General features: G+C 38.7%; 1 protein-coding gene across 6 annotated transcripts in view; it reads right to left on the bottom strand.

Moving 5' to 3' along the window:
- LOC100747772 (semaphorin-2A) overlaps positions 1 to 27,777 on the bottom strand; it is a 564,473-nt gene that overhangs the window by 68,115 nt on the left and 468,581 nt on the right. For 4 of the 6 annotated variants that reach the window (XM_012386839.3, XM_012386840.3, XM_024368287.2 and 1 more), the window contains one exon: positions 6,093 to 6,180. In XM_012386839.3, coding sequence (XP_012242262.1) covers positions 6,093 to 6,180 — 88 coding nt within the window. Of the gene's footprint in view, positions 1 to 6,092; positions 6,181 to 6,318; positions 7,023 to 7,057; positions 7,244 to 7,313; positions 7,993 to 27,777 lie in introns of those variants that run through there. The other 2 variants (XM_033321236.1, XM_024368288.2) reach the window with 2 other exon arrangements.

Here is a 27,777-nt window from a genome sequence, read left to right as displayed (position 1 = left end):
CCCCCCCCCCCCCCTTTTGACCTTTATTTCGTTCTTCCATTTTTCCTCCTCTTGCTCGCTTTTTCGTTCATTGTTTTCACTTACACACACACACACACCTGTACCGGCATTTTTCCTCGACAGTTTACCCTAGCTGGCATCGACGATGCACGAGCGCGTGTGGTTCTTAGGCGGCAAGGAAAAATTTATTATCACGGGCCAAGAGGTCGAGGTATTATCGAGCAATTTGTTTTAGGGTATCGATTTAACTCCATCGCCCCTTTCCTTTGTCCATTTTCCGAGCGGAAACGTTTATCTTTTTTATTTTTCATTTCATCGACACGATCTATTATGCTACCATACTGTGTTTTATGAAATAGCCTGACCACAGCACGTTGTTTTTCTTCATTTCGCATGAATCGCATTGAACTGAAGCGCAAATTGTAATTTCACTGAGCATAAATGTTCTGTTGAAATTGACGTTCGTAAATAATTCAAATCAATCGTTATACATTTGACATGCATGTTTATTTTACTCGTGACTTTTTTCACCTGTCACATATTTTTACAGGAATTCAAATGCAAGGATATTTGTGGCACGCCTTTGTCGAAGTTTCAGGATTGGCAAAATTAATCAGAATAGTTTACGGTTAGGCGAAACTCGTGTACATTGATTGTTACTAGGTCTCCGTTCGGTAACACCGAGGTTACTAATTGCAGTGTGGCTCATTATCGAACTAATATTGGATTTCGTAATTCGAGGGAAGTAGGTAATTAACACGTCAGTATTTTTCTGTAGAAACGACAGGAATTGTACTCTTATGAAAAAGAACGTGTCGATCAATGAGGAGACAAATATTTATAAGTTTTTATTGGCGTTCAATACAACAAAATTTGTTGATTAAATTTTTTTAATTGAAAAATAAATTTTCTTTGACAAATTGCAATTTTAATTCTATAGGATAAAGAGGCGAAATTACAAAAGTTTCAATCACCCATGTTCTAAATTTATCAATAATATAGTAATATTGACCTATATTCTACGATTTCCACCTGGAGGCAATCTCAAATATAAGGATTCTATAAAAGGGAGCACCACCAAAACGATTTTCATCATAAGAATGTATCACTTATACCAAATCATTGGATCTACCCCTTTATCTTATCTTCAGGGTGATATTCTTATAAAGATATTCTTATAAAGATAAGAATATCACCCTGAAGACCTACGGCCACCTTGAAAATTTTAAAAATTCTCTACAAAATTAAAGCTTATTAAAAGCTTATTAAAAAAAAAAGAAAAGAAACCGCATCGAATCCAATCTCAACGTACCAATTTATCATTTATACTAGGTCATCGATCACCCCCTTTTCGAAGAATATCATCTGGAAATCCAATTAACCGGCTCGCGAACGATTAACAGTATCGCTCAGTGGAAAACCGGGCACAATTCGCTTTTTACAAAGCGCGGAATCGACTCGAATTTGCGAATAACGCGCTGCGTTTTATCCGGAGCCTTTTAATTAAACTACGCTCCCGCAGCTGAGAGGGTGGTACGCTGATGTTCCGTCTGAAATCGAGAGTCACATCATTGAAACGCCGCGTTCTCGGGGATCATAGAGCTTAATCGTTTCGCATCATTGGAAAAGGAATGTCGGAATCGTTTTCCTTTTGCGCGAGGATTCTTATCGGAATTCGATATTGCGGGGAGGGGTGGCTGCGTGTGCAGGTGGATAGTCGAAGGGAAACTAGAAACGAGGCCATGGAACGAAGCCAGAAAACAGGAAACGTTAAACTCTTGCTCGCTCTTGCTCGTTGGAAAATGCAATTTATCGTAAGTCGCGTTTTTACCTTTTCACCCCTTATGCGCTTTGGTACGCGCAGGCGCTCCCGTCTTGTTACTAGGACGAGGGGAATCGTTTTTAAAAGGAAGGATCTTACGCGCTTGTCATTTCTTACCTCGTCGTCGCCTTTATCCGATTTATTCTCCCCGTTCGTAATCCCGTTTCCTCCACCTTTGAAAGAATATCATCCTCGGTCCTCTCGTTTTGACTGAAATTATTTCGCGCCCCGCGCGTGTCACGCGTTCGCTGCCGCGTGTAATAAGGTTACGTTCGTTTGGAAATCTTGAGAACTGTACTGGGGTTTTCGGTTTATTCGATTCTGAACTCGACGAGAATTTGAATGTTATCTTGTTTCACTAAATTGCTTATTTTTGAGCGACATTGAATAGTATATTGCAACGTTTCTTTTGTTTTTATCTAAGTGTAGTTAGTATGTAGTAGAATTAGAAAAAAAGGATAAAAAACAATGAAAGGAGATATTCAATTTGTATACAATTTTATGGAATAATAAAAGGAATAGATCACGGAATTAGCACAAAGAATGAATAATACAAATCGATGCATAAATGGAATGCGAAGCGCAACTCTAAGAACAATTTTAAATGTATCCTTTTTTAATCCCAATTTCATTAACATTGCCAAAAATGATAATAATTCGCGGGATGTTGTACTGAATAAAATTGAAAATGGAAAATAAACGCAGCCGACATAAATTTTAATGTTAATTTTTGCATAACAACATCGAACAATCATCGATATACAGTTTGTGTAAAAATGAATTTATCGAGACAGTAAATTTAATAGATTATTCGTGGATGCGCTTTGAAATTCAATATCTATCAGTTGTTCCGGAATTACCTATTACATTTACATAATGCTACTTTATTGAGCATCGCCAGGATTAAACCTTCATTATTCCGACTATTTAGCAAATGGACCACACAAGCACCGACAGATATGTTAAATATCAGCAAAATAAATCGTCCCCGCGAATGCCTTGTGATCCGTTCTAGTACAATGATTACGATTCGTATTTGTAATCCCAACAAAATGTAATACGACCCCGGTAAAATGGTCCTAATAATCATAAGATAGTAATTCCTAATGAGATTTTCGTCCATTTGGCGATATAAATAATAGCAGGTCTAAATTAAATTTCTACTACATCAAAAACATGCTTAAAAATATACTATGACGAGAACATATCGTAACTATATTTCTACGTGTAACATATTTTTATTTACAATCGAATTTATGAAAACGAATGCTTTTTAATATTTCTTCACTTTTACATGAAAGAGATTTTATATACCCACTATGTGCAATGCACGTATATCGTAAAATGATAAAAAGATTTTTGAAATATTATGTTCTTACAGTATATAGAAGTTTCTTGCTTAATCTATTCTATTCGATATGCACCCTTCGCTAGCTATAGCTATTGTAAGCCAGATAAATAAATCATAACACAAGCATACACTTTACGGTATTGAAATCAAAAGTACACTTTTCCTGAACGTTGATCCATTACTCTTAAAAGATACTCTTATAAGATCTTACTTAAAACTATATGTTTTAGCACCCTTTGCAAACTCAATTACAAAGTACATACGTTACATTTAATTCTAAATTATATTCAAAAATAAAGTGGTAGAATTCGCTTCAATCAACTTGATTAAATATTAACTTCATCAAGAAACAACACATTACTATTAATTTGATTTTTTGCTTCACATGTAACAACCACGCAGTTTCATCTATCTGCCAAAACATAAAGCACGACATAATTTTTCTGTCGCAATAAATATATTACACGACTTCTTATTTTTGGCTCGTATAGGAGATGTTCTTCTGGTTTTTTGTATCTGGCTATGTCTTTTAGAGACGCGTTGCCCTGGTGACCTCTCCATTACCAGAACCGTGTAGCATTTTGCTGGCATTTACCAAATTAAGAAGGGAGGCTCACAAAGGAAAACGCCAGTGAATGGCCGGCAGGATAGTAACGCGGGGGAAAGAAAAGGTTGGAACCGAATCAAGAAATAATACTCGTATAGTAATGATGCAGTGTTCCCTGTCAAAATCTCTTTATCCATTCCAGACGAAGCAACCCCCTGTTCCGTTCCCTCAACGACGACCTTCGTTCTAAAGGAGAAAAGATAGCCCCCATTAGAATATTGTATTACCACCATACGACGATGGCGCAAGAGATTCCTGCTTTGTTTGCTACAACGAAGAGTATTGGAGTTGACAACGAAAGCTATTTTGGCTCACGACTAAGATTGCTATACCGATTTATTGTTTTTTTTTCTATTACTTTATTCAAACAAGATATTTTTAATTTTGGTCTCATTACCATTCCAAGAATATTCGGAAATAATAATTTATAACAAATTTACAGTAAAACTGATAGTTAATTTCATATTATTAAAAGAAACATAGGCGTGTTTTATTTTATTATAAATATCATCTTAATATAAATATCCAAGAATAGAAGAATGCTTGATAGAGATAATTAACTCTACTAATTTATAAAATCGAGAAAGGTAACTAATTTGTGGAAAAGGCTAGCTCTAACTACATAAATTTCAAGCCTTGCTCTCTCTATTTATTTCAATAATACGATCTAGTCAAAGTAATCAACAAATTTGTACATATTAACATGAATATTCCAGAGGTATATTTTCGCTGAATTAAATCTCGTCAATTAAGAGCCATCGCCCGCAAAAACAATTTTACGTCTCGATTACATGTAATCGTTGAGGATATTTCTTCATTCACTTGAATGTCAAGATTAATCGGAAATGTTCCTTAAAAAGTAGCAAAGGAATTTAATCCGCTCTTTCGTCTTTCGTTCCAGAGTTTCCGCCGTGCCCCGAAGGTCTCAGTAAATTACCTTTCTGCAAATTGAAACGTTTAGCAAACGAAACCTAGTCATTCCCCTCGTGTACAGAGGAACGACCCGGTACATAAACGCGGGTATATATTTCAGTGCTCAAGCTAAGAGTGCGTGCAAATACCGCAGAAAAGGGCCCGATTACGAAAAGGAGTGCACGAACGCGAAGCTTGCGTGAATATGTTATGATGACGAAGCGAAACAGAAAGTTAAACAATCGACTCGACGAGAACTAAATTATTATACTCAATTTCCCCTTTTATTAAATGAATATTAATATATAATCTACATATGTATGTTTATATGATTGACCGTTATTGTTATCGCAAATCCAATTCTATAAAATCTATGAAATTTTTCACAGCTGATTAGTTGGATTTATTCGATTGATTATAATTTTATTGCTTTTAATTCAACTCGACTGATTAAACATTTATTATCAATCAAATTCATTCGAAATAACTCTCAAAGTATTTCGTTCTACAGGAAAAATAAAAATTTCGATTATTGTGCTATTAAAACGAAAAATATAAAAACAGAATGAGGTACAGTTTCGAACACTTTCCTCGCTTGACGATATTTTTAATCACCTCCAATAACAGCTTACTTTTTTCTACCTTAAACGAGCAAACTTCATGATTCCGCTGGAAATAATCTAAAGCGGAATAGCCAGCCAACTGTTCGCCAACCCTCTCTGTCAATCATTCCGCAACGTACGGAAAGCTTGGTCGAGACAGGGCGAACGCACGAAACATTTCACGCGTGACCCAGTTACGCCACAGAACGGAACGTTACTTTTCATTTCAATCTCGAATGCGGGATAAATAACGAGCAAAATTGCACGCCGATTCAGTGCGCACGCGCGTCGATATAAGGCCTCGAATAAAAAACGATCTGTCGTTGAACGTTGCACGGCCGATAGGTCGAAAGGGGTGTGTGAAAATAGGGGACGACGGCGAGAGGGGTAGCAATTCGGTGCAATCAGCACGACGATAATTATCATGGCGAAAGCCGGCGTGTATCAGCGTCGCTGTAATACACAGAGTATTTCAAAACATGGATTATACGATGTTCGACGTCACCGAGAAATTTAATCAATCGTCACGCTTCCATCCCCTCTTGCGTTCGCATTCCGTGCAGAATTTTAATCACGAGAATCATAAAAATCCGTTTCACGGCACGTATACACACGTATACCCCCCTCCATCCTTCCATTTTATCCAGCGAGGTCCCGCTTCTGGCGCTTTGACGACGAATGAAGCGCAACTTTTACCGAGACAGGATTTTCATCCTACGACATTTTATTATGTGAGAAAAAGCGATGAACGTGGAGCCGGTTTGCGGGTTAGTACGGAAGGGAAGAAACAGTACTTACATAGCGCCGACGTATAGGGCGTCCCTCTTACTGTCCAGGTACAACGTCCTGTAATACAGCATCCCGCAGCTGAATTCCCTCACGTGTTCTGCAAGCAAAAGTAAACAAAGAGATTAAACACTGAGCAACGAAGGGTGGACCTCGAGGAAATTCATTTCTCTGGCCGCTGCGCGCCTCGCCTGACGGATCGTTAGATTTTCATTATGACTTTTATAATAACGCTCGCCGTTTGTTCTCCTCGTTCCCTCGTTCGCGTTGCTCTATCTTCTGCTGCTCTCTTTTCATTTCGCATCTCGCAGTAAGCCGAGCAAAGCCAACAGGCGACTTATATCGCCGTCATAAAACTCGTTAGAATTACACGACACGTAACAACGTGACATTTCTCGTTTCATCGACTGGGTGGTGGTTTTATTACGGAACGGGGGCGACGTGAACATCGAAGCAGCAAATGGACCTCAATTGACGGAGACGGGGACTCGGCCGTGCAAATGTTCTCGAGTAAAACGTCAATTAAGGTCATTAAGGATGAATGGCAGCTTATGCGTGAGTGTGGAGCTACCGAACCGGTAATATGACGGAACATTTTGGATTTACTTTAGTACGATCATAATCGAGTCTCCGGGGAATCAAAGCAAGATTATATATACGCAATCTTGAGCTTTCAGATTCTAGAATCTGGGGTTCGAGGATTCTAGGCTCTAGAGTCTAACAGAGGTCTAGGATCTGAGCTTTGTAAAATCGATTTTAAGGGTTCTGGGATTGTAGAGGTCGGAGGTTTTAAAGTGCTGAACTTTGAGAATTATAAGGTTTAGAGTTTGGACTTTGTAGTCTGAAGTTCAATAAAACTGGGGTAACATAGCACTTGGATTAAAGCAATTTTACATACTTCATAAATGTTGCAAGTATTTAATATTACACAATCTCTTAATGAGATTAAGGTTACTAAGATTACGCAAAGATCGTACTACTTTACACTAGGACCTCGTTTCTTGCTGCATCAAAAGATAATGTTACGAGACACTTGGTTCCGATATTCTTTGATCGTAAAGTCGAGACAGCATTAATTCACGAGCGTACGGTTCGTGCACACGCAAGGAAGCATCGCGCGATAAAAATTTCACTGTACCATCGACAAAGAAAAATCGTACGACCTGAAATATAGCCGGCTTTTAGAACGTGCTTAACCAAAGTATTGAATTAATCTCGAATCTTAAAACGTACCGGCAAACGAATTTATCCCTCTTTGAAACGCTCGAGGAATAACTCGTAAACGAAAGAAGTTTCACGATCTAGCGATCGTGAAAGAGGCGTACAGCATACGCGACGAATATAAATCGTCGAAATCGCAGCTACGAGTCACGCTGAGCGGGGAAACTTCGAATTATACCATGCTAAAAAATTGGATTCATCACTTTGCTTTCGCCTTTTTATAAAGAAAAATATCCGTAAGATGCGCGGGAGTGCGCGGCTATTTTTCACAACATTAAGTCAAGCCAGCAATCATTTAGGAGCGCGCGCTCCTGCACAGTTCTCTTGGGTAAAAGTCGTAAGGGACGTTCGTGCCATCCTCTCGCTATACTCTTCGCCACCATCCCCCACACCTTTCACAAACACCCTTTTCACCCTCTATCTCGTCGGCCGACACTGATCTGCTTAACATATGAAAGAAAGCCGCCCTTTCCTAAATATACTCGTTCTCCACTCTAGACTAACAGAGCGCGAACAATACTATATTTTATGCGGTATCAGAAGGGGCTGACGTCGAATGAAAGGGGTCCAAGTGTGGCGTCGCTGCACAGACACACGAGTCTTTCTTTTTTCTCTCTATCTTTCTCGTGTTTACACCAGCACCGAACGATTCTAGCTGACTCTCGTTCCCTTCACGAGTTCTTTGCCCGCGAGCCCATGAATGAATGCAAAAACCTGATCTCTCGTCCTTTATCTCCCGACCAAGTGGCGTAGCGATGCGGTCGAGCTTAATACGAGGCTAACTCGAATTGATGTTCATTGGTGGATCCGGTAACAATAGTACTTTTGTACGAGTGTAATAGATCGTTACGTATATCTACTCGGCTCATCGAGCTTTTTAATCGTGGATTATAACCTGAATTTCAATCATGAATGGCCAAGATTGAATTCTTCAAGCAGATAGTTCGAGATTTTTCAAGATAATATACCGATATTATTGATATAGTTTTATCCTTGCTCAAACTTGTACTTTTCATGTTCTCTCAATTCTTTAATTGCTTCTCTGTACAAGAGATTTTCTACATTTAAGAACAATTAATAATTAGACGAAGTAGGTTTCGATATACGCTTCGATACAAAAAGGAAGATTAGTGTTAGCATATAGAGATTTTCTCGTCATCCACTAATACAAAAAATCCCTCAAAATACAATTCCAAAAATTTATCAAATTATTACTTATTATTACTTGCTATACGTTCGTTTAAATTGGCATAACTGTGTTCACTAAAAAATCAATGAAATCTTGAAAACGCGAGGGGTAAACCTATCTTATAGAATATCAGAATGAACTGATCTTCGATTCATCGAACTAATTATTCCATCCATTTAAATCATTCTAACTTGAAATCTGTTATCAATTATCGATCATAATAGAAACACAGGCATTGTTATATATATCGCTGCCGTTATAAATCTTGAACGCACTAAAGCTAACACGCAGAAAATACACTTAGACCATCAAAACACTCGGCGTCAATAAAATTCGGGAAAGCTGGATCCACTGGAACGTTTTTGCAGTGTAGCTTCCGAAGCGCAACATCGGCACGCAGTTCGTTAGATCGGCGCGGATAAACCGCGGCGGCCCAGGGCCGTATTGTCCCCCCAGGGAAGACTGAAAATTTATATTCCCTCGCAAATACGACGGTTCGTTTTTCCGGCTCGTCAGCGAGGGCCAGCAGTGCGTTCGTCGCGCGCATTATTCCGATTTTATTGCCGTAATAAAATCGTATCACATCGCGTGCATAGAAGATGATGCCTGCACCTGCCGCTCGTTCGGTCAGTTGATATAACTGCATCGTTCTCCACATTCGTTCGAACGCTTCTATTTTCGACCAGACGTAAAATCGTTTTCTTCCTGGGTGATCTTCGCGGTAGTCGCTGAGGTCAGCCAACTTTCGCCAACTTTATCGAACCTCGACCACTGCTACAAGATTGTTCGTGCTGTTGTGAGTTCCAGAGTTCTTGAAGGTACTGGTTCGATCGTACATCAGCGTTGAAATTAATCTTTGCTTATTTATAAACCAGGCATCTCGTAGTTTTGATCGTACGAAGATTTGAAAGACATATTTTGGGAATATAAGCATACGTGGTTTGTTTTTCACTATGTTTTCATTAACGTTAAAACTGCTTATATATATTTTATAAAAAAATCATTCAAAGATCAATAGCTTGTGAGTGAAAACTTTCTGTGAAGATGATTAGGAATTGATTATTTTCACCACTTTGGTGATTCGTAGATTCGAGCGTAAATTAATGTTCTGGGTGCAGAAAAATTATCAATACTAATCGTAGAGAATCTTGGAAAAGAATTTAGTTAAGTTTTCCGCATTCAGTTGAACAGGGAAAATGTTTTTGCGAACAATAAATGCGGGGGACTTAATTTTGCGCGCAGTTTGAATAAAGAGATAGCACGATTCGAATTTTGTTTCTATTTCTATGTCCTATTTGATAGCATTCGTATTCATTTGATGCTAAGTTTGTTAGATTTCCTGATTTTCATTATCTATGTACTAATAACTCTACAAAAAAATAATTTTGTATAAGAAATTATTGTAAATTCTTGCGAAAACTCCTCGTATAACTTACAACCATCGATCAATGGATCGAAAGTATTAACAGGAAATATGACTCGATATTAGCTGCAAACTGCTCGTTCAAATAATTACTAATAATCTCTGTAACGGAGCATCGTACCAGCGTTTCGCTGTTTGCGTATTTATCGAGAAAATAATACACTAAGCGCCGAATATAGATCACTAATTACCAAATATTTGCAAGAACCTTTGCTTACTAAAATTGCCACGATCGTTTAGAGCAGCTATATATAATTCGTCAAATTCTGTATAATCGTGCAATTAGAATCCAAATTCGAAGCTTTAATGATTTTACTATTCGTTATAAGTATAAACATCTTTCAAACAATAACCCAACAAATCAAACTAGAAATATAAAATATATCGCAATAGTTTATAATATAGAAAAATAAATATTATTTCAAATGAATCGAGAAATTTTTAATTTCCTAGTCATAGAAATTTTTAGTCGAGGGATGATCCGATTAACCGCGAGATAAAACCGATGAGGAAAGTGAATTATATTAATTTTAAGACTCTGACAATAGGCTGTTTTCATTTAAACAAAACTAACGACTTCCAAAGACCATTTATTACACACTTGTGTGCCATTAAAAACACCGTAGACGCGATTATTTACTGTAAATTGCCTTCGAGTGGTCGAAAAAGAGCCTTTAGGTATCGCAGGACGATAAGATCGTTCCTCTGGGGTTGTTAACGCAGAGAGATAACGCTAAACGAGCCCGGGACCGGAAACTATCCATTTGAATTCGGTGGTTCCGGCAGTGGGTTAATTCGCTTAAACGGTATTTCTCAATTAACCGAGTCGATGTCGCTTAGTTTTCTCTTCCCTTCTGTTTTTCGTTTGCCATCGTCGGCCCTCGCGAGTCCGCGTTCGCTAGACTCGATACGAAAGAAAAGCCTGCTCGACTCCGTTAACCACGACAAATGAGATGCTATCGTTAAAACGCGGCCACTCTATCTTCCCTTCGACCCCGAACTGTCCGCTCATGTAATTTTTTATCATTACTCGACTCGCTAAAGGCGGCCAGACCTTTCGCTGCGACGTTACGTACGCGCGTTCACCAGACGATTGATGATAGATGCTTAGGCTTCTAACGAATTGTCTAATGGATCACTAACTTGTGTGTGCCATGAAAGACAGATTGCAAGTTAGAGTACCAGCAGCCATGTATTTTCAAAATGTAGGTCTCGTTTAATTACCTTGACGAACATGTCAAAGTGTGAATACTCCTCTCCATTAGTCAACCAGATGTTGACAATGAGACATTAGCAGATAACATTAACATTAGCAGATTTGGAGTGAATACAGATTAATGCATTAGAGATGTTAAGTGAATTGATCGATGGCGTTCCAGTGGTTATTTTTATTAGAGACAGGTAGAAGTGGTAGTTCTTTTATATGATTTTGATGAAGGATGATGTTGTGCCGATTCTTTTTCAAGATTTATTCACTTACGCTATGGACGTGATATGTTGAACAGCCTATGACGACATGGTATTGAAACATTTCATTGTTAAATTTTCTATGTATTCCTAAATATCATGTACGTGTCTTTTTTATTTCAGTAATCAAAAGTTAACATTGTATCACGACTCACTGTCGCTTGCACGAAGTTATAATATAAGCGGTTATGAATATGGCATAAGTTAAATGACCATTTCTTCTTTAGAATGCTCAAAGTCTTCGATAACCGACAAACAAAAATGTTAGAATGTTGCCAAAATAATGCAAATATTTCCATCATATCAAACGTATAAATTTTTCAATGATAGATTCGATAATTCCAGGAAAAATTCAAAATGATATCGAAAAAATCCGGTCGAGTAAAAATTTAACCTGCACGGTCGATTAAAGAAAAAAGAGGAAAAAGCGAAAGAACCCAATACGAGAGCATTCATAGTCGAATGATTTCACGCGTCAGAAAGATCGGAACTATTAAAGTCACTCGGACCGTGAAAAAAAATTGTTTCGTCGATCGTCCCTTTTTCCAACGCTAACGATACAAAAGAAAAAAAAAAGAAAAAAAGAGAAGAATTCACGGGTGCGATTTTAAATGGGGACGAAGGAAAATTGGGATCTCGTCTGCTTCAATTTCTTTCGAAACTTTGTTCTCGAAGCGGACTGACTGTCCGACGGAACAGAGAAAATCCAAGTATGAACAATCAATACTCGCGAGAGGTACGGACGAAGCTTTTTCCGCCGTCTCTCTCCAATTTCAAAGAACTCGATCCTCACGAGAGACCGTCATCGCCCAGGGAACTCGTCGGACGAACTGAATTCGCGCGCATATTTTACTTTTCCCTTGGTTCACGCGCACACGGATACTCGACATGTCGAAAACGAGCGTACCATCCTGTTGCACGCGTGCACAGTTTATGAACAGAGGCTGGTCATTACTTGTTATTGCACAGGGATTCGAGTACTTTCTGCTTTAATTACACGAGCCTTGGCCGCGCTTCCAATTCGAACGATTTTAGTGTCTTTGCTCGTCGTTTTGCAAATGAGAAAACCCTGGAATTCCATGTCGACCTCGTTCGATTTTCAACAATTTGGAAGTACAAATTATCCAGCTAAATTTCAGATTGTTTGTCCCTCTGTAAATTATCTTGATGATCAGACAATTGTTATAATTAAAACCGTGTCTTACGATTACTTTAGTAACTACTTAAATCAGGTATTCATCGCAACAATACTATGTCGGATGCAATTCGGAAGTATTCAATACAATACGTAATTTGTATTGAACTCTGTTGTTTTGCAATTTCTATATGTCAATTTTGCTTTTGTTTCAGAAAGATATTCAATGTTTTTTAACGTAAAACTGGAACGAGAAATGACGAATATTAAAAATATTTCAAACTTGAAAATCAGATGAAAAATGATTCCGACTAAGGAAATGTAGCTAGATAAATAATTCGCAATCCGTACCAATGGGAGAAGAATTAAAAATTAGAGTACAAACTAAACTTTCCTTTTATTTAACACTAGAACTACCACACCAGTCAAATTGAGTGGTTTTACAATTTTATTTTAAAATTCCTACTTCATGTTATATTTTTTTCCGCAATAATGTAATAACTTTCGTAACGATAACTAAAAGAATAATATAATGAATTTTATTTTGTTTTTTATGTATTCAAACTCAAAATAATTTTCTATTAAGGCTACTTATACCAATACTAGTCAAAATGACTAGTACCTGTCAAAGTGTAAAAGAATCCTCCAATCTGTTTATCGAACCTCAATTAACCAGTTTTCTCGTTTTGTACAACTTCCCACACGTTGCTATCGCAAATCGCTAGATGCTAACACTAGAAATACCACAGCAGCCAAAATGACTGATTCTACAATTTTATAAACGTGTCAACCTTCGTTTAAGGATCATGGTTCCAGATGGATTAATAATACCAAAAATGTACTATATAACATGGAATTGCCTCTGTAAGAAAGAAATAAATCAATAAATATAAAAATATTCTATTAATAAAAATATTCTATTATTACGTTATAAAAATATTCTATTATTACGTATTTTTTAAAGACCAGTCATTTTAACTGGTTTTGGTAGAAATAGCTTCGTGTTAACTATCGGTAGTTCTAGTGTTAATCGGAACCATACCTCAATCACGAATATACGATTCAATACTGTAAGGCAAGGAGTTAATAATACAAATGAAAAATAAAAGCAAGAACATTTAAAATCGTTGCAAAGTGTAGAAATAAACGATCCGGTAGCAAGTATTGCTAATGAAACGGAAATTTCATGCATTTGTTACGCTATTTTGAACGCAGCTGTTTGAAAATCGTTGAAAAACGCTCTACTTTCGGTTGAACCCCTTGCGTATACACTGATCTTCCGTGGATTCCGCGGAAAACTGAACGCTTCGGAAACAGCCGGATATCGATATCGTTAACAGAGTGAAACGCGATCATGCGTTCGAAATGAAGTTACCACGGTTTCGCAAGATGAATCTGGGTCACGTTCTTCCTTACGCGGCTGTAAATTTTCGCTCTACAAAATCTGGCGCTGCGCACGACACGCGTGCAATCTAGTGGTCGAAACGGTTTTTAGGATGCTTTCATTGCGGGTGATGAAAACGAGATTGAATCTGCCCTGGTGAAATTATATGTTTTTGTTGTTTGTACGTTTTCAGTGACTTTATAAATATTTTTTTAATGTACCATACGGATGTTCTGTTACAAATAAATTTGATACGGAAGATATAAAAAAAACATATAAATAAAAATAGTTATTAATGACAATGTAACGATGTATCTCTTGCCATGTTCGAGCAAATACTCCAGAAAATTGTCTGACAAATTCTGTTTTTACTACTTCGGCTTCGAATCATCTATTCGCGCCATTTGTGTGAATAATATGATTTATATAAAAATACGATATCAAATGATATACATATTGCAAAAATGGAACGTGGAATTATAATACATGGAACAATATCACATACCAAATTGAATTTGACGGAGTACAACATCAGGGTTATGTGAACGAGAAGCTGTAAATTTTCATAAGTTTCATTCCTCCATCTCTAAACGACGTTTCGAAACGCCTCATTTCTCCACGAACCGTATCGGAATAAACGTTCCCTAGAAAGTGCTTCGAATTTAATAAATCGATTCGAATCCCCGCTAACGCGACCTCGAACTATGGTTCGTGGTGATATTAAAATCGCGGGGGCGATACTTCTGCTAATAATCTCAGCAAGCAGAAGGCAATGGAGGGCGATTTATTTCTTGAAAGCGTGGAAAATCAATTCGATCGATTGTTGAGCCATAATTAGCCTATATTATTGCAAAATAATGCGAATTTATTGCAGAATGTTTATGCAATCTAACTGGCATTTTTATAGCTGATCGATGATTCTAATTCCAGTGGAACGAGCTCATTATCTGTAATTACAGCCACTAATTTCTTCAATCAATTTCTCTAGAATACCTAAAACATCCAACATTCTTTCACAGTCACTGCCATCGTTACAAAAATCGTTTTAACGTCTTCATCGATAACTTTAAGTCTCTGGAACATTAAACAAAACTATAATATTTCTCACTACAATTTCATTCCTATTTTCATATCGCTACAGTCATACCAAAAAATCATCCTTTTATCGTGTAACCGTCGAAACGCGTTACACTCGAGCGACGATAAATTATTATTTCAGTGTTGTTCCGTTTTATTACGTTGCTTCACCGGAAATCTCGCGGAGAAAAATTGAAACTAATGCTCCCTTGAAAGTGGGCGCACGTAGAAGCGCAAACAACCGATTCACCCGGACGTCATCGAGGCTTTCACGCAAGCTCGGTAGATCCCCGTTAAGCTCCCGGGGAACGCGAATGGCGATGTGAACGGGTGTTTCGAACGCTGGCCTCCCTTGTTGCCGAGTCATCGCATACATGTGCACGCGTTGTTCTATCCTCTGTCTAGTTTTACGTGTTTATACGTGCGACACCTTATCGGCACGCAGACGGATCGCGTGCCACGTGCAGTAAGAACAGTAGCGACGGAAATTTCTCTCGTTCGGCTTTTCGACGCGCGGAATTCACTTGCAATTGAATAGTTTCACCTATGCGATCGATACTTTCACTGAATTTACGCTACCATGATATGACGTGTTATTTGAGTTTCTTGAAAGTCAAGTTGACCAACACCATTCCTCGACTATCTCTGAATTTTATCATTTAAGTATATAAACTGGTATTTAATATCTCGGAAAGTAAATCTATTTATCGCAAGCGAATAGTATCAAGAGATGTAAGACAGGTGAATAAACTTTACTTGAAGTGAGCTACACATCTAGCTAAACGAAGGTTTATAGTTCTATTTTCTACTTAGCTAAGACTAATGTCTATCGTAAAATCATTTCCTTGAAATATGTTTTTAAATAAGGAATAATTTAGCGGACTATTGCGTAGACAATTATAATGGATCATCCTAATATTATATATAATATTAAAAAAATAATGATACATACCAAATAAGTTCTAGCCTTTAGTTACAATTGTTTGTACAAACCAAACGCGTGGCATTATTTTCTTTACTTAATACGCAAGTATACTATAATATTACTGTATACATTCCCACCAGAACTTCCATCTATCCATATTTAAAAAACAAATTCATCACATTCATAACCCTCATCGCTATCTTGCAAAAAAAAAAAAAAAAAAAAAAAAAAGGAACGTAATATACAAAACTATAATTGAAAATAAATCTAAAGATATGCTAATACGGTAGGCGATAATACGCATGGCGTATGCTATGGGATTCACTCGATAGTGACTTTATCAGCGTCATCTTATCATGGAAAAAGCGGATTTCGCGACACGTGCGCCTAGAATGACCCTATTCCGTGACCCTTCGCATTCGTCTTCTTTCGAGATGCGAGACCATAACGAAACGTAGCCGCGATTGAATAAAGTTAGGCGCCCTAACCCGCTCTCACAATGTCAGATTAGGTATGCGATCGTTCTCCTTTTTTTTCACGTTCGCCTGGCTTCGTTCCAGCCGGCACCGGCATATGGCCACGGAAGATTACGAGGGTACAGCCACCACCGTGTCCAATTTCCAACGTTATTATTATTTTAATCCCCCGAGTTCAGCAAGGTGTCTGTCTGATGTCACATATCTCACACAGGTCAATGTAAAAACACCCATTCAACCGTATGTAAGAATAACATTCTGAATTTTTGAGATCAAAAAACGGAGCAGCTCAGAACACGATATGTATTTAAAATAATATAGTTCGTTTAAAAATCTATGAAAAACAAGGAAACTGTGTATGAAACTTGAGTTTCATTCGAGCTTGTAGCATACACGATGCATGAGTGGATGTCGTTCGATTTTTTTTTTTACACAGACCATCATGCATTTTTGTATTTGACTGTATACATTCTAAAAAGAATATAGTAAATGGAATATAACATTTATTCCATTAGGTAATTAACAATCCTTTTAGTATTTTTAATGAAGATAAAATTTCCGTTCCTTATCGTTTTACACAATTATAATACTATTCATAAATAGTATTAATTAATTTAGCAAACTTTTCTCTGGAAGTAATCTAACTTCATTGTAAACTATCTTTGTAAAGTAATAATTAACAGTTTATATGATCGTAAATTGAAAATAATAAAACGATACTTGATCCTATTTCAAGAACATTATTCATCTTGACACATAAAGTAGCAGGATATCATGCTATTATGTTCAAGGACAATTTTTTACATTTGAATAAAAATTAATGTTTCTGAATTGCTTTCGGAGCAAGGATACAGTGTATAGCTTTCTTCGAAGTTACTTTGTAAAATTGTTTATTTAACACCTGTCCTCTCTCTCTCTCTCTCTCTCTCTCTCTTTTACAATTTATAATTTACTTTAGACTAGAGCTCGCGCGACTTTCGTATTTTTCTCACTTTTACTCGCATTATTCTGTGAAAATGATAGGCGAGGGTAGACGAGTTCGCGATAGTTTGCGCGAAGTTCAAATTAACTGAAATCGAGTGGATCGCAAACGAACGATAAAAGATAAGGGGACAGGGAACTTCGGGCCTTCCGGTTATCTCGATCGTTCGCGTTTCAGTTCGCAAAACGTTCACAGCACTGCGACACTTCCTTCTGCAACGTGTGTTCGAGATCGTATCGGTGTAAATTATTCCGCCGACCGTTTCGAAGGCGTCGATTGAAAGTTTCTTCGAGAAAACGTAGATTTTCCCTTGCAACTTCACGCCTGATCTTGATCGAATTCACTTCCAACTTAATTATTCGAACTTCAATTGTAATTCAAGTGATAAATTGCGTATTATTACGTAAATTTCGAGTTACGAAAGAAATATTTTTTGTGAACCTAAGATTAATTTGTATAGAAATTTGTATTGCTTTAGTATAGTTGGAGGTTTGAAAGTTTAATGAAGAGAACAAATCTGCATTTTATATACTCCAGTAGCAAATTGTTTGTGAAATATTTCACGGAACGTGGAAATAAAGTTTAAGATTATGAGTAACGATTTACTGCATTACCACTAATAGATCTAGTTAAGTTTAAAACCTGAAGCAATCGAACTAAAACTCAAAGTAAGTGTTTGAAGATATACTACGTTTTAAAAGAGCCATGAAAATCACACCTACCCCAGAAATTCTAAATCAAACCTTTTATTAAAACCTGTTCATACATCCTGCCCTAATTGTACCTACATAAACGTTGCATTAAATGCGCCATATATGCACATACTTCCATCAGCCCCATCAATCAATTCACAGCCCAAAATAATCCAACGATCAATTTCCTTTATTATCCTGTTCAACATACAACGTCATCAAACCTTCAACAACTTCCAACATACCACTCCACATATATTCCACATAAAAAAATCTCACACACTCAGTATATGGAACAAGTTAGCCAAATAATGAACAATCTCAGAAACGCATTCGCTATATAAGCCGATTTAAATGGAACATCGGATCACTTTTTGATCGGAGATAGTTCGGCTCGTGGGATCTGACCCTGCTGACGCGTTTCTAGAAGCCTTTATCCGGTCTGAAACGCTCTCTTCCTCCTCCGTGTCCATCAAGAGTTGACGATCGAGGGTAGGTTCTATGGCCAGATGTGAATGCGTACACCCTCGACATCTATAGTTCACGCCTCCTCACGGAATTGACATGTTTCCAACTCGTGCGCGCTGATTACGGATGGGCCGACCTCGACATGACAATACACTCTTCTCAAACATACGACGACTCAACCAGGAGGTGTATCGAAGTTTCAAGTGCTCGCAGGGAATGTAGCGATAGTCCGGCAGCAAGTGGACATTTTTTGTGTGACGTATCAGTAAACTTGGATCATTAGTTTCATGCTCATTTTTAAGCCAAGGATTTACCGGAAAATTGAACTCAGCTGTATCGTACTGTGTTAAGTTGAAAAATAGTTGCGTATCGTATGTTGTACATATAGAAGCAAATATTTTGGAACTTAGCAGAGCCTGCGATAATTTAGCTGTTTTTTACGCTTAAAACCGGAAGTCTGCCGCCAATATTCCAAAATAGCAGCCGGTAGTTTCATTGTACTTTGTCAGAAAGATACTGCATTCGTGTCGTACTAGGAAAACAGATTTTTTTAATTTATAATTTATTAAATAAAAAATGATAAAATGACAGTGCACAGATTTTCGTTCTACTTTTAGTAATCTTAAGCATCAGAATAAGAATAAAATTAATGAACTAAATTTGTTGAAATTATAGGGTAAAATGTTCTCTGCCTCCCAAACTATGATGTCGAAGGGACTTTTTTGATTCAGGTATGTACCACCATCGCGGAATTACGTTCGTCGATAGACGCTGAAAAGTTTTAATTGATGACTTATACCGGTACATTTTCGCCAGCAGGAAAAGAATAGCGAGAGAAAGACGATATACAAAGCGCTCCCCCAGAAACGCAGAGTGCACTGAATGCAAGACTGCCTCGTTTGGGACCGTTCGAGTGTCTCTAATGAGAGGGAAAGTTATTTGATTACGAATGTCTGGGGCACTTGAAGCGATGGCTGCGTTCGGATCGAGAGGCGAGATATCGATCCTATCCGAAGTTTGTTGAAACAATTTTATTACTTTTCGCTTTGAGGAGTTTGCAATTTTCTCGGTAATTAATGTAGAAGCATTAATGCAGAAGCAGATAATGCTCGCGTCTTGCACTTACAGAGAAATAGAGCTTAATTCCACCTAACGTAGAAGCAGCGTAAAATTCGCAGTTAAAAGTTCAAAATTGACTAAAATGACGTTTGACGGCCATACGGGAAGAACATGACAAGTCCATTTTTGTTCAGTTCCTGACTTATATCGCTTAATGGCTAAAAACTGGCATTTTGATATAACAATTAAAGAAGGAATTAATCTGACAAATTCAAAGACCCAAGACTTTCGAAAATAAGTAATAAATCCAGTACTGATATTTTTTTAAATATTCAAGAAAGTATATTCAAGAAAGCCAAGAACACATATTAAATATCAAAAACGAATGGATGTGGAATTCGTTAACAACATATTATATTTAAACACTGTTCTTTTATAATAACTTTATTATGTTATTCACCTATGATCTTTATCTATAAATAAATTTAGTAAAACGTGCAGACTACATTGCCATTTAACGAAATTGAAAGATCTGGCGATTACTTTTAAGGGTTCTCCGGGCCAAGTTGACCCACGAGAGAGTCTTTTAAATAAATAGGGAGGGCTTCCCTAGGGATCACACCTTGGTGGAATAAATCAAGATAAGAGTAGCCTCCGAGGTATCCTTCGGTCGCGTAAAAGACTCGAAGGGCGAACGTTGAAAGGAGGACGTGCAATCGTGCACGTGAACGATCTCGTGAAATGGGAACAGGGGTGAGAATGAGAAACAAGTCTTGCGAAAATCGCGTGGACGGAGGCGTATCGATAATGACACGTTGACTTTCGACTCGTTTGCCTATCTGGGAAAGTGGCGATAGTTGGCGCCATGCCGATTCTACGACTTGGAACACGAAACAGCGTAAATCTGCGCTGTTAGAAGAAGCAAAAGACGGATGAAAGAAACGGCTCGAAAAAAGAGGGAACGAAACGTTCAACAGTTGAAAAACCGTCGTTATTAGTTTTGCCAGCTATACAATTTTTCCTATGATGACAGGTTTCTCGTTGACCCTAATAACGACGCTTTAATCGTAGCATTGAATGGAATTACGGCGTCTCGAAGTTACCTTTAAACAATGTGGGCTGTTACCGACACGCGTTACCTGGTTAAAAAATACGAGGTCACTGGGTTCATTTTTACTCAGTGCAGGGGGCTATGGTACGAAAGGGTCGACATGGTGAGGCGATTCCGTGTTTGGCTTTTGATGGCGGCTTACCGCTGTGCTATTATTTGCTAGCCCATTGTTTCATAACACGTGGGAAAAAAAGAACCGCTAAGTGCACAACTCTGGTCCATTTTTCCCGGCGCCTTTATTGCTAGATATTTAGAACAGCACATCGTTGCACTTTCGTTCTCGAACTTTCCCACCTTTCTTTTTTTACTTTGCTATGTGATGAACAAACTAAATTTTTATATGTTCAAAATTAGACTGATGTTTTACATTTTTGTTTGCCTTTTTGCTACGGCGCGCTAAGAAAGTGAAAGCATTTTTTCTGCGCAAGACGATGTTTTTTGTCAATGCGGAAAATATATGCACGTGGATATTTAAATATACTATAAATATAAAGACGAGACTTATCACGATTTTCACCCATGGCCTTCGTATCAGTCAACGATAACGCACAACTGCAACATGAGAATATAAAACTACCACCGAATCGATACTTCCCGATGAACATTAGACACTCAGAAAACTTCTTAGGAGAAAAAACTACACGCAGACAAGGCGCCACGAAGCAGGCGGCGAATGGGCCACCCTGAACAAAGGAGTCACGAAGTTAAGCGAAAAAAGACGGAAACCTTTCGAGATAGGACGCGGAATAAAACAAAAGGAAAGAGAGGAAAAGTAAAAGAAGGGAGAAAACAAGCTGGCAGGGTAGAAAGAGGGAGATACGAGAGGACGAAACCGAAACGGAGGGGAAAGCAAAAGATGAAATGGGGCGAAGCGTGGCTGGTGCGCGGCGTACCGCCACGTCACTCCCTTCTCATTAATCAACCCCCTACCACCCTGCCGCGTTAACCTATCTTCCTCTTACAAATCTATCCCCTCGTTCTCTCTGTCTTCCTCGTTCTGTTGCATTTTTGTTTTTCTATCGTTCGGTTACCCTGTCGTTATCGTACTCGGATGAATTCGATTATTGGATATTTTAATCAAGGTAATAGGCTTACATCACCGGGTCACGCTTAGAGATTAATGGCAAACACCTTTTTCGCGAGCGGGTATCGCCTCGTTCGAGGCTGAACGCCTGCAACTCGAACCTGTAATCTACTACTTTCCATTAAAGTAGCGTGTAGTTCATGGTCTTTGTATGACGTGTACCTAACCACGCTGATGAAATGGAGATGTTTTTAAAGGCGATTATAAAAGTCGGTGAATGTAGATAACGACTTGCGGAACACTATTCTCTCTGGTATATCGCTCTTGAAATATATTCTTTGTTTTATTCTTGTAGAATGTTTTCATTCGTAATTGAAGATTCAATTCTCCAAATTTAGACTGTTTAAAAATTTCTGATCAATTAAACCATCACTTGTGAGAGCTACTTAGAAGCTCATATTGAATTAAATACGCTTTTTCAAGAATTCTTAATTAACGATACCAAAATACATCATTCATGCCTTTCAAAAATCATGTAATTATTCCCAATGAATTAAATTAGTTTGACTTTCGTATGACTCATATAAGAAACATATTATCACTACTATAATCCCCATATAAATTCCTAATTATTCGTCACTCATACCCTGCCTACGCTCTTGTATCAACGATCGAAACTACAAAATTCTCTTATTAATATACCACGACTCGCTTTCTCCTTTTTCTCCTAAGTCATCAAGTTTATGACCGAACCAAAAAGAAGCAAGGAACGGAAGAGAAACGCGTGTCGCACGCTGATCGAACAAAGGAAACACTCTTCCGTTCCGTTCTACTTTCGACTTGTTCCTGTGAAACTCTAATTATATTAAGGACTCGTTAATCTAATGACGTAGCCACGCAAGATTCAGATCAGGTTCGGTCTGTAGATTGTACGTCAAACTTTCTCAGCGAAGAAACGTTAGTTCCGTCTAGCAGACGACTATCGATGCTGTAAACACGCGCCCCTCGATAGTTTCCCACGAGTAACTATGAACTCGCCGTGTCTATTATAATTTCCAAGGCCTCATGACGTCGAAATTTTGATGGGAAATTCATTGGGCCCTGTTCCATCCCAGTTGAAAAGGGTTTAATTGGTAATGAGATAGTCCCTACTGCAATAATTGGTTGACGTGTGCATAAGCGAGGGTGACTATGGGGTACAATGCAACACTGTGTCGAAAACGAGGTCAGGCATGTAGAATTAAAGCAAGCGTTAAGTACACGTTCTTGGAGAACTCCGGCATCAAACTACTGGTAAAGATGCTCATGACATTTTCGTCGAGTCTTGTAGAAAGTTGAGTCTAGCGTAGCTCAATCTGGAATGCCGTTTGTATCTCATTCTTAGACAACCTTTCTGCAAATGTCGAGTATTTCGCTGATGAGAAGGGACAATCGTAGTTGAAGCGGGTACGTTTAGGACAGTCGAGTGAAAACAGAATGAAGATCTCGTAAATTGGCGTGCAAAGGTTATAGTGAATTTAATTGGCGAGATAAGAATACGGTACGGCGAAACAAAGGCAAGTTAAGTTTACTGTCAATTTTTTTTTCAAACGACAATCGTACTTCGTTGTGTACAACTGTTTTATAAATTAACTTGTTCGTTTAGCAGAAAAAGCCTTTTTAAAGAAAACTTTTTCTATCAGGTACTGCATCCAATTTTCATAGTATCAAATTTTTGTAGTCGTATGAAAGTACGACTAATGATGCGACATTTCCACGTACCGTATAATTATACGTTTAATCAATCAATATGAACATACTACAATAAATACAATGATGTACAAATATTTTGTGTAGCACCCTATTTTTATTATTATTCCTACGACTTTTTAATACATATTCCATTCAGTATGCCATTAAACTCGAAATCCAATATACCAACCTAAAAGAACATCATTCGCAGATAAGGTTACAAATAATGCTCTAAATCGTCAAGAAGCCACAGAAACCGCGCAATCGTCAACGGTGATCCGTGTTTTCGATCGGTTGTCAAGCGGTGAAAATTCAATTTCACTGAAATACGCGTCGAAGAAAAGCGCACGGGAGGTCTATGACTGCAAGATATCGGGAATGTACATTACGTTAGTACTAACGGAACTAAGGCACACACGTATACACACGTTCCGTAGGGATGTTTCCAGAAGGCAGTCAGCCCGATGACCCAAATTACCGACTGCTTGATGCATGCGTCCCGTACACGCGGAGTTTCAACAGTCGTGCAACTCAGACGGTTGATTCAAATAACGACGCAACTTCTGGTATGTTAATCGTATCGCGCCCACTCGGCTTAGCTCCCTCTTGGAAAACCACGGAGCATAACGATGAATCGCGTGCATCGCGACACGCCAGAATTCCAGGCAGCCGGAAATGAGAAGCGTGCGAGTTTGGATTAAGCGCGATCGAGTTGGATTAGTCGGCCGTTGGATTTTAGCTCAGCTACGGACAGATTTAGCGGCATCTACGAACAACAAATGAAATTTCCGCCAACAGCTTTTGTCAACCACGGAAAATTCGTCTTAATAGCGAAACAACGTGAGTAGGATTTCGTTCGAAGCGTATAATCTTGTTAGTCTCGCGAATAACAGAGGGGAAAAAGTCAGAAGAAAGAAAGAATATCATTTGTAAAGAGGACTTGACTGTATTACAAGCTAAAGTTGTTCAGGAAAGCTGTTCAGGTTGTTTAGAAATCTTTCATGAGCGTATGTTGCACGAAACATTTTGAAACTTCATTAATACCACGATGAGAAGCCACTATTACGTTTGTATTGGTAAAGTTTGAAACAAATCTGAAAATGTGTATAAGAGTTACGGGATATTTAATGTAAGTGCGTATTTCACAGAATTACGAAGTTATTTAAACGGTAAATTTGATCAATATTATCATGTCAGTTTTATCTCATTACAGTGATCCTATTACAGTTATACGTTTCTCGTCCACAGCTTGGTTGCACAATTTATAAAACGCCTGTATATTAATAAAAAATTTTTGCTGCTGTATGAAATGCGAAGAAAGTTGAAAGATAAATTCGCAGAAGGATTTTTGCACGTGGAAGAAACGGTATGTAGAATCACCTTAATTCTTGAAGACAAAGTGAGCGACTAAGTCGCTGAAACAAAAATGCAAGGAAGCTATGAATAATACTTTGATCAATAACCAACAGCTAGGTGTTCGTACCTATTTCGATCGGTCATACGACTGTTCCTCGTCACAAAGATAGGACCACACGATTTCTAAAACAAAAACACTACTTGGAAAATCCTCTCTGAGGAAATCCCAGTGAAGGGATAAAGGAGAATTTAAGATTTTATCGCAACGAAGCCGTGTAAAGTGGATGCATTTAAATTCACAACGATAATAATGGCGAAGAGTGGACCTTTAATAGTAGAAGATGCGAGGAGTGGGCGCATCAGGTGAGGGTTAAGAGAAAAAATAATAAATGAAGAGGGGGGAACAGAGAGGGGAGGCGAAAGAAAAAAAGAAAATGGTGAAAAGTCTTTAGCTACGTAGAGTTGGCTGGTACACACGAGCCAGCAAAGGAGGGGGAAGCGAAAAGAGGATGAATAAAGGTTGAAATAAATTGCGTTATCTTTTCGTTCCACGCGTATAGCTTCCATCATGGTGTATCTGGCGTAACGCTCATATACCTATAGAAATTCTACCTACCATCGACTCCGCTAATACCTTCGCTGCGTGCGCTACCGCGAAAGGTGCAGTCATTTTTAGAGAGCTCTCCAAGTCTATGGCAGAGCATTCTCGTCGAAACGTTATATAGTAGATATACACGTATATACACAAAAGAATCCGTTCTGGGAGATACTCTTTCTATCTCTCTTTCTCTCCGACTGATCCTTAAGGACCCTTCTTCCTGATTGACCCTTGGCATCTTCTTTTTTTATCTTGCCTTTCTCTTTTCTCGTCTCCTCTCGTCATTTTCATATTTTCGAACTCCCCATTCCTCTGTGCGTTCGTTTCATTCACCGTCCAACATTCCCTCCCTTTTCACCGATCTCCATTTCCTTCGTCGGCAACTTTCGTGGCCTGGGTATATCGGAGTTCTTTCATCGGTCTGCTCCTCGAGTGCGTAACGAGCACGAGACAACCGGTTCCGAATGCAACCGTCGAAAGACAGCCGCTGTTCTCGCGAAACGACCGTCGACGCCGGTAACTACGATTCTTCAACTATGGATGATTTATTCCCGCATCGTTTGCAAGCACTTTCGCGTGACGCCGCCGGATCTAGATAAACCCGCTGACGCCTGCCCGTTCTCTTTCAACCTGTGGACGTTCCGCGTATACATCGAAGATTTCGCGAAAAAAGCTTACGCAAAGCCGAGGCCACAGTATCACTTCTGTCTCGCAACGATCTAACCTCCCTTCGGCGATATAACCTTACGATTAACCTCAGTCTTAATAGCAGCTTCTATATCCAACGGGGTCCAATAAAACGATTTACACTCCCACTTACACGCGACGAAATGGTTCACTTCAAGGCCGCTACGTTCTTATCTAGATACATCGAAAGAAACTCTTAGGAGGGTAAACGGACGCGCTAAGAGGGTTAAACTCGAGGTTATTTTGCTCCGAGCTTTTAGATCGGTAATCAAGACACCGATGTTTCCTTTCGACTTTCGAGTAGAAAGACGAGCTAAGGATGGAGGTAGACGGAAACGCAGTCTGAGATGGAGAAAATACGAGAAATCGAGGTAGAAAGGGAGAGACTCAAAGGGCAGAACCGACGATCGGATCTGCGGACCCGCGTTTATCATCACCGGGGAATCTACTTCGAGGCTGTAATCACCTGCCCCTCTACCGTTTCTGTTCCTCGCTAATAACGAGTTACAACCCTTCCGCCGTCGGTCGAGAACGACGCAGAGAATGCCAGAGTGGAAGGAGGCCAACGGCATATCCGAGTCTAGGGTGGGAGTAATTGCCAACGTAATCACACACGTTGCACAAACCAGCCCCTGTTTCACCCTTTCCAACGTCCACGCGGAGCTGACCGAGGGTGCAGACCACGCATCATCCCCTTCTCCTTTGTATCCTCCACTGTTTTCGAGGATGATCAGATAGATAGATGTAAGAAACCCGACGAAATGTCCTGCGAATTCTCTATCCTCTTTTTGCGCTATTGACAAAACATTCAGTCTGATATTGCTATTTATTGTCATTCTTAATTCATTAAGGACCAATCAGTAGTCATGACGATATAAATATTTCCGTTTTCTCTAAATTTCATAAGATGAAAAAACGATGAAGAAAATATTAGAACAGTGTTTAAAAAATCATTAGTAAAAGAGATGAAATAAAAAAGAGACAATCTCGAGATCTAAAACGATCGACAGAGAAAAATTATCCCGATGTTCCGAATCCGAATATCATCCGAATAATTTATTAACTAAAAAAAGTACTTAGAAAATTTTCTTTATTTCGTTATCCCACTTCTACTAGCCAAATATATAAGAAAATGTAAAATTTCTCAATTAATATCGTGCAAGAGGACCCTGCTCGTTTTATTTTCTCTTTCCACTTCTTTTTATCCATCGATGAAGATCATTCGTCAGAAAAGCGTGCAACGTGGCTCGTGTCGAGTCATCGTCGCGGTATCAACAAAGATATTCGCAGTTTACCGTGTGGCAGTTTTTAATGGCCACGGGAATCACGGGGCGTTTTTATGAATGTATCCCCGAGCAACGGCGCGTCGTAAATTCTCAATTCCTTTCCCCCACTGAAGCTCGTCACGAGACCCCTCTCGAAGCGTTCCGTCGTCGGTCGGGGCGAGCCTCTCGTCGAGCATAAATTATCGTCCCATTGTAAATTCCATTCGGCTACACGTACATGCACCGGACGGATTTCGATGGCGCGGCGTATTACGAACCCTCGAACGTTCGCGTCGTAACGTTCCAACGATCGACGGCTGTACACAGATAGAAAGAGAGAGCATGAGGAGGAGAGAGGAGGAGAGAGAAGAGACTCTCGCGAGAATGGTAATTAAAGATTTCGGGGAAATTACAGGCTACGGCAGCC

This window comes from Bombus impatiens, unplaced genomic scaffold (genome assembly GCF_000188095.3).
Source record: "Bombus impatiens unplaced genomic scaffold, BIMP_2.2 scf_0418, whole genome shotgun sequence".
Lineage (NCBI taxonomy): Eukaryota > Metazoa > Arthropoda > Insecta > Hymenoptera > Apidae > Bombus > Bombus impatiens.
Note: the sequence above shows the minus strand (reverse complement) of the source record. Positions and strands in the feature narration are given on the sequence as shown.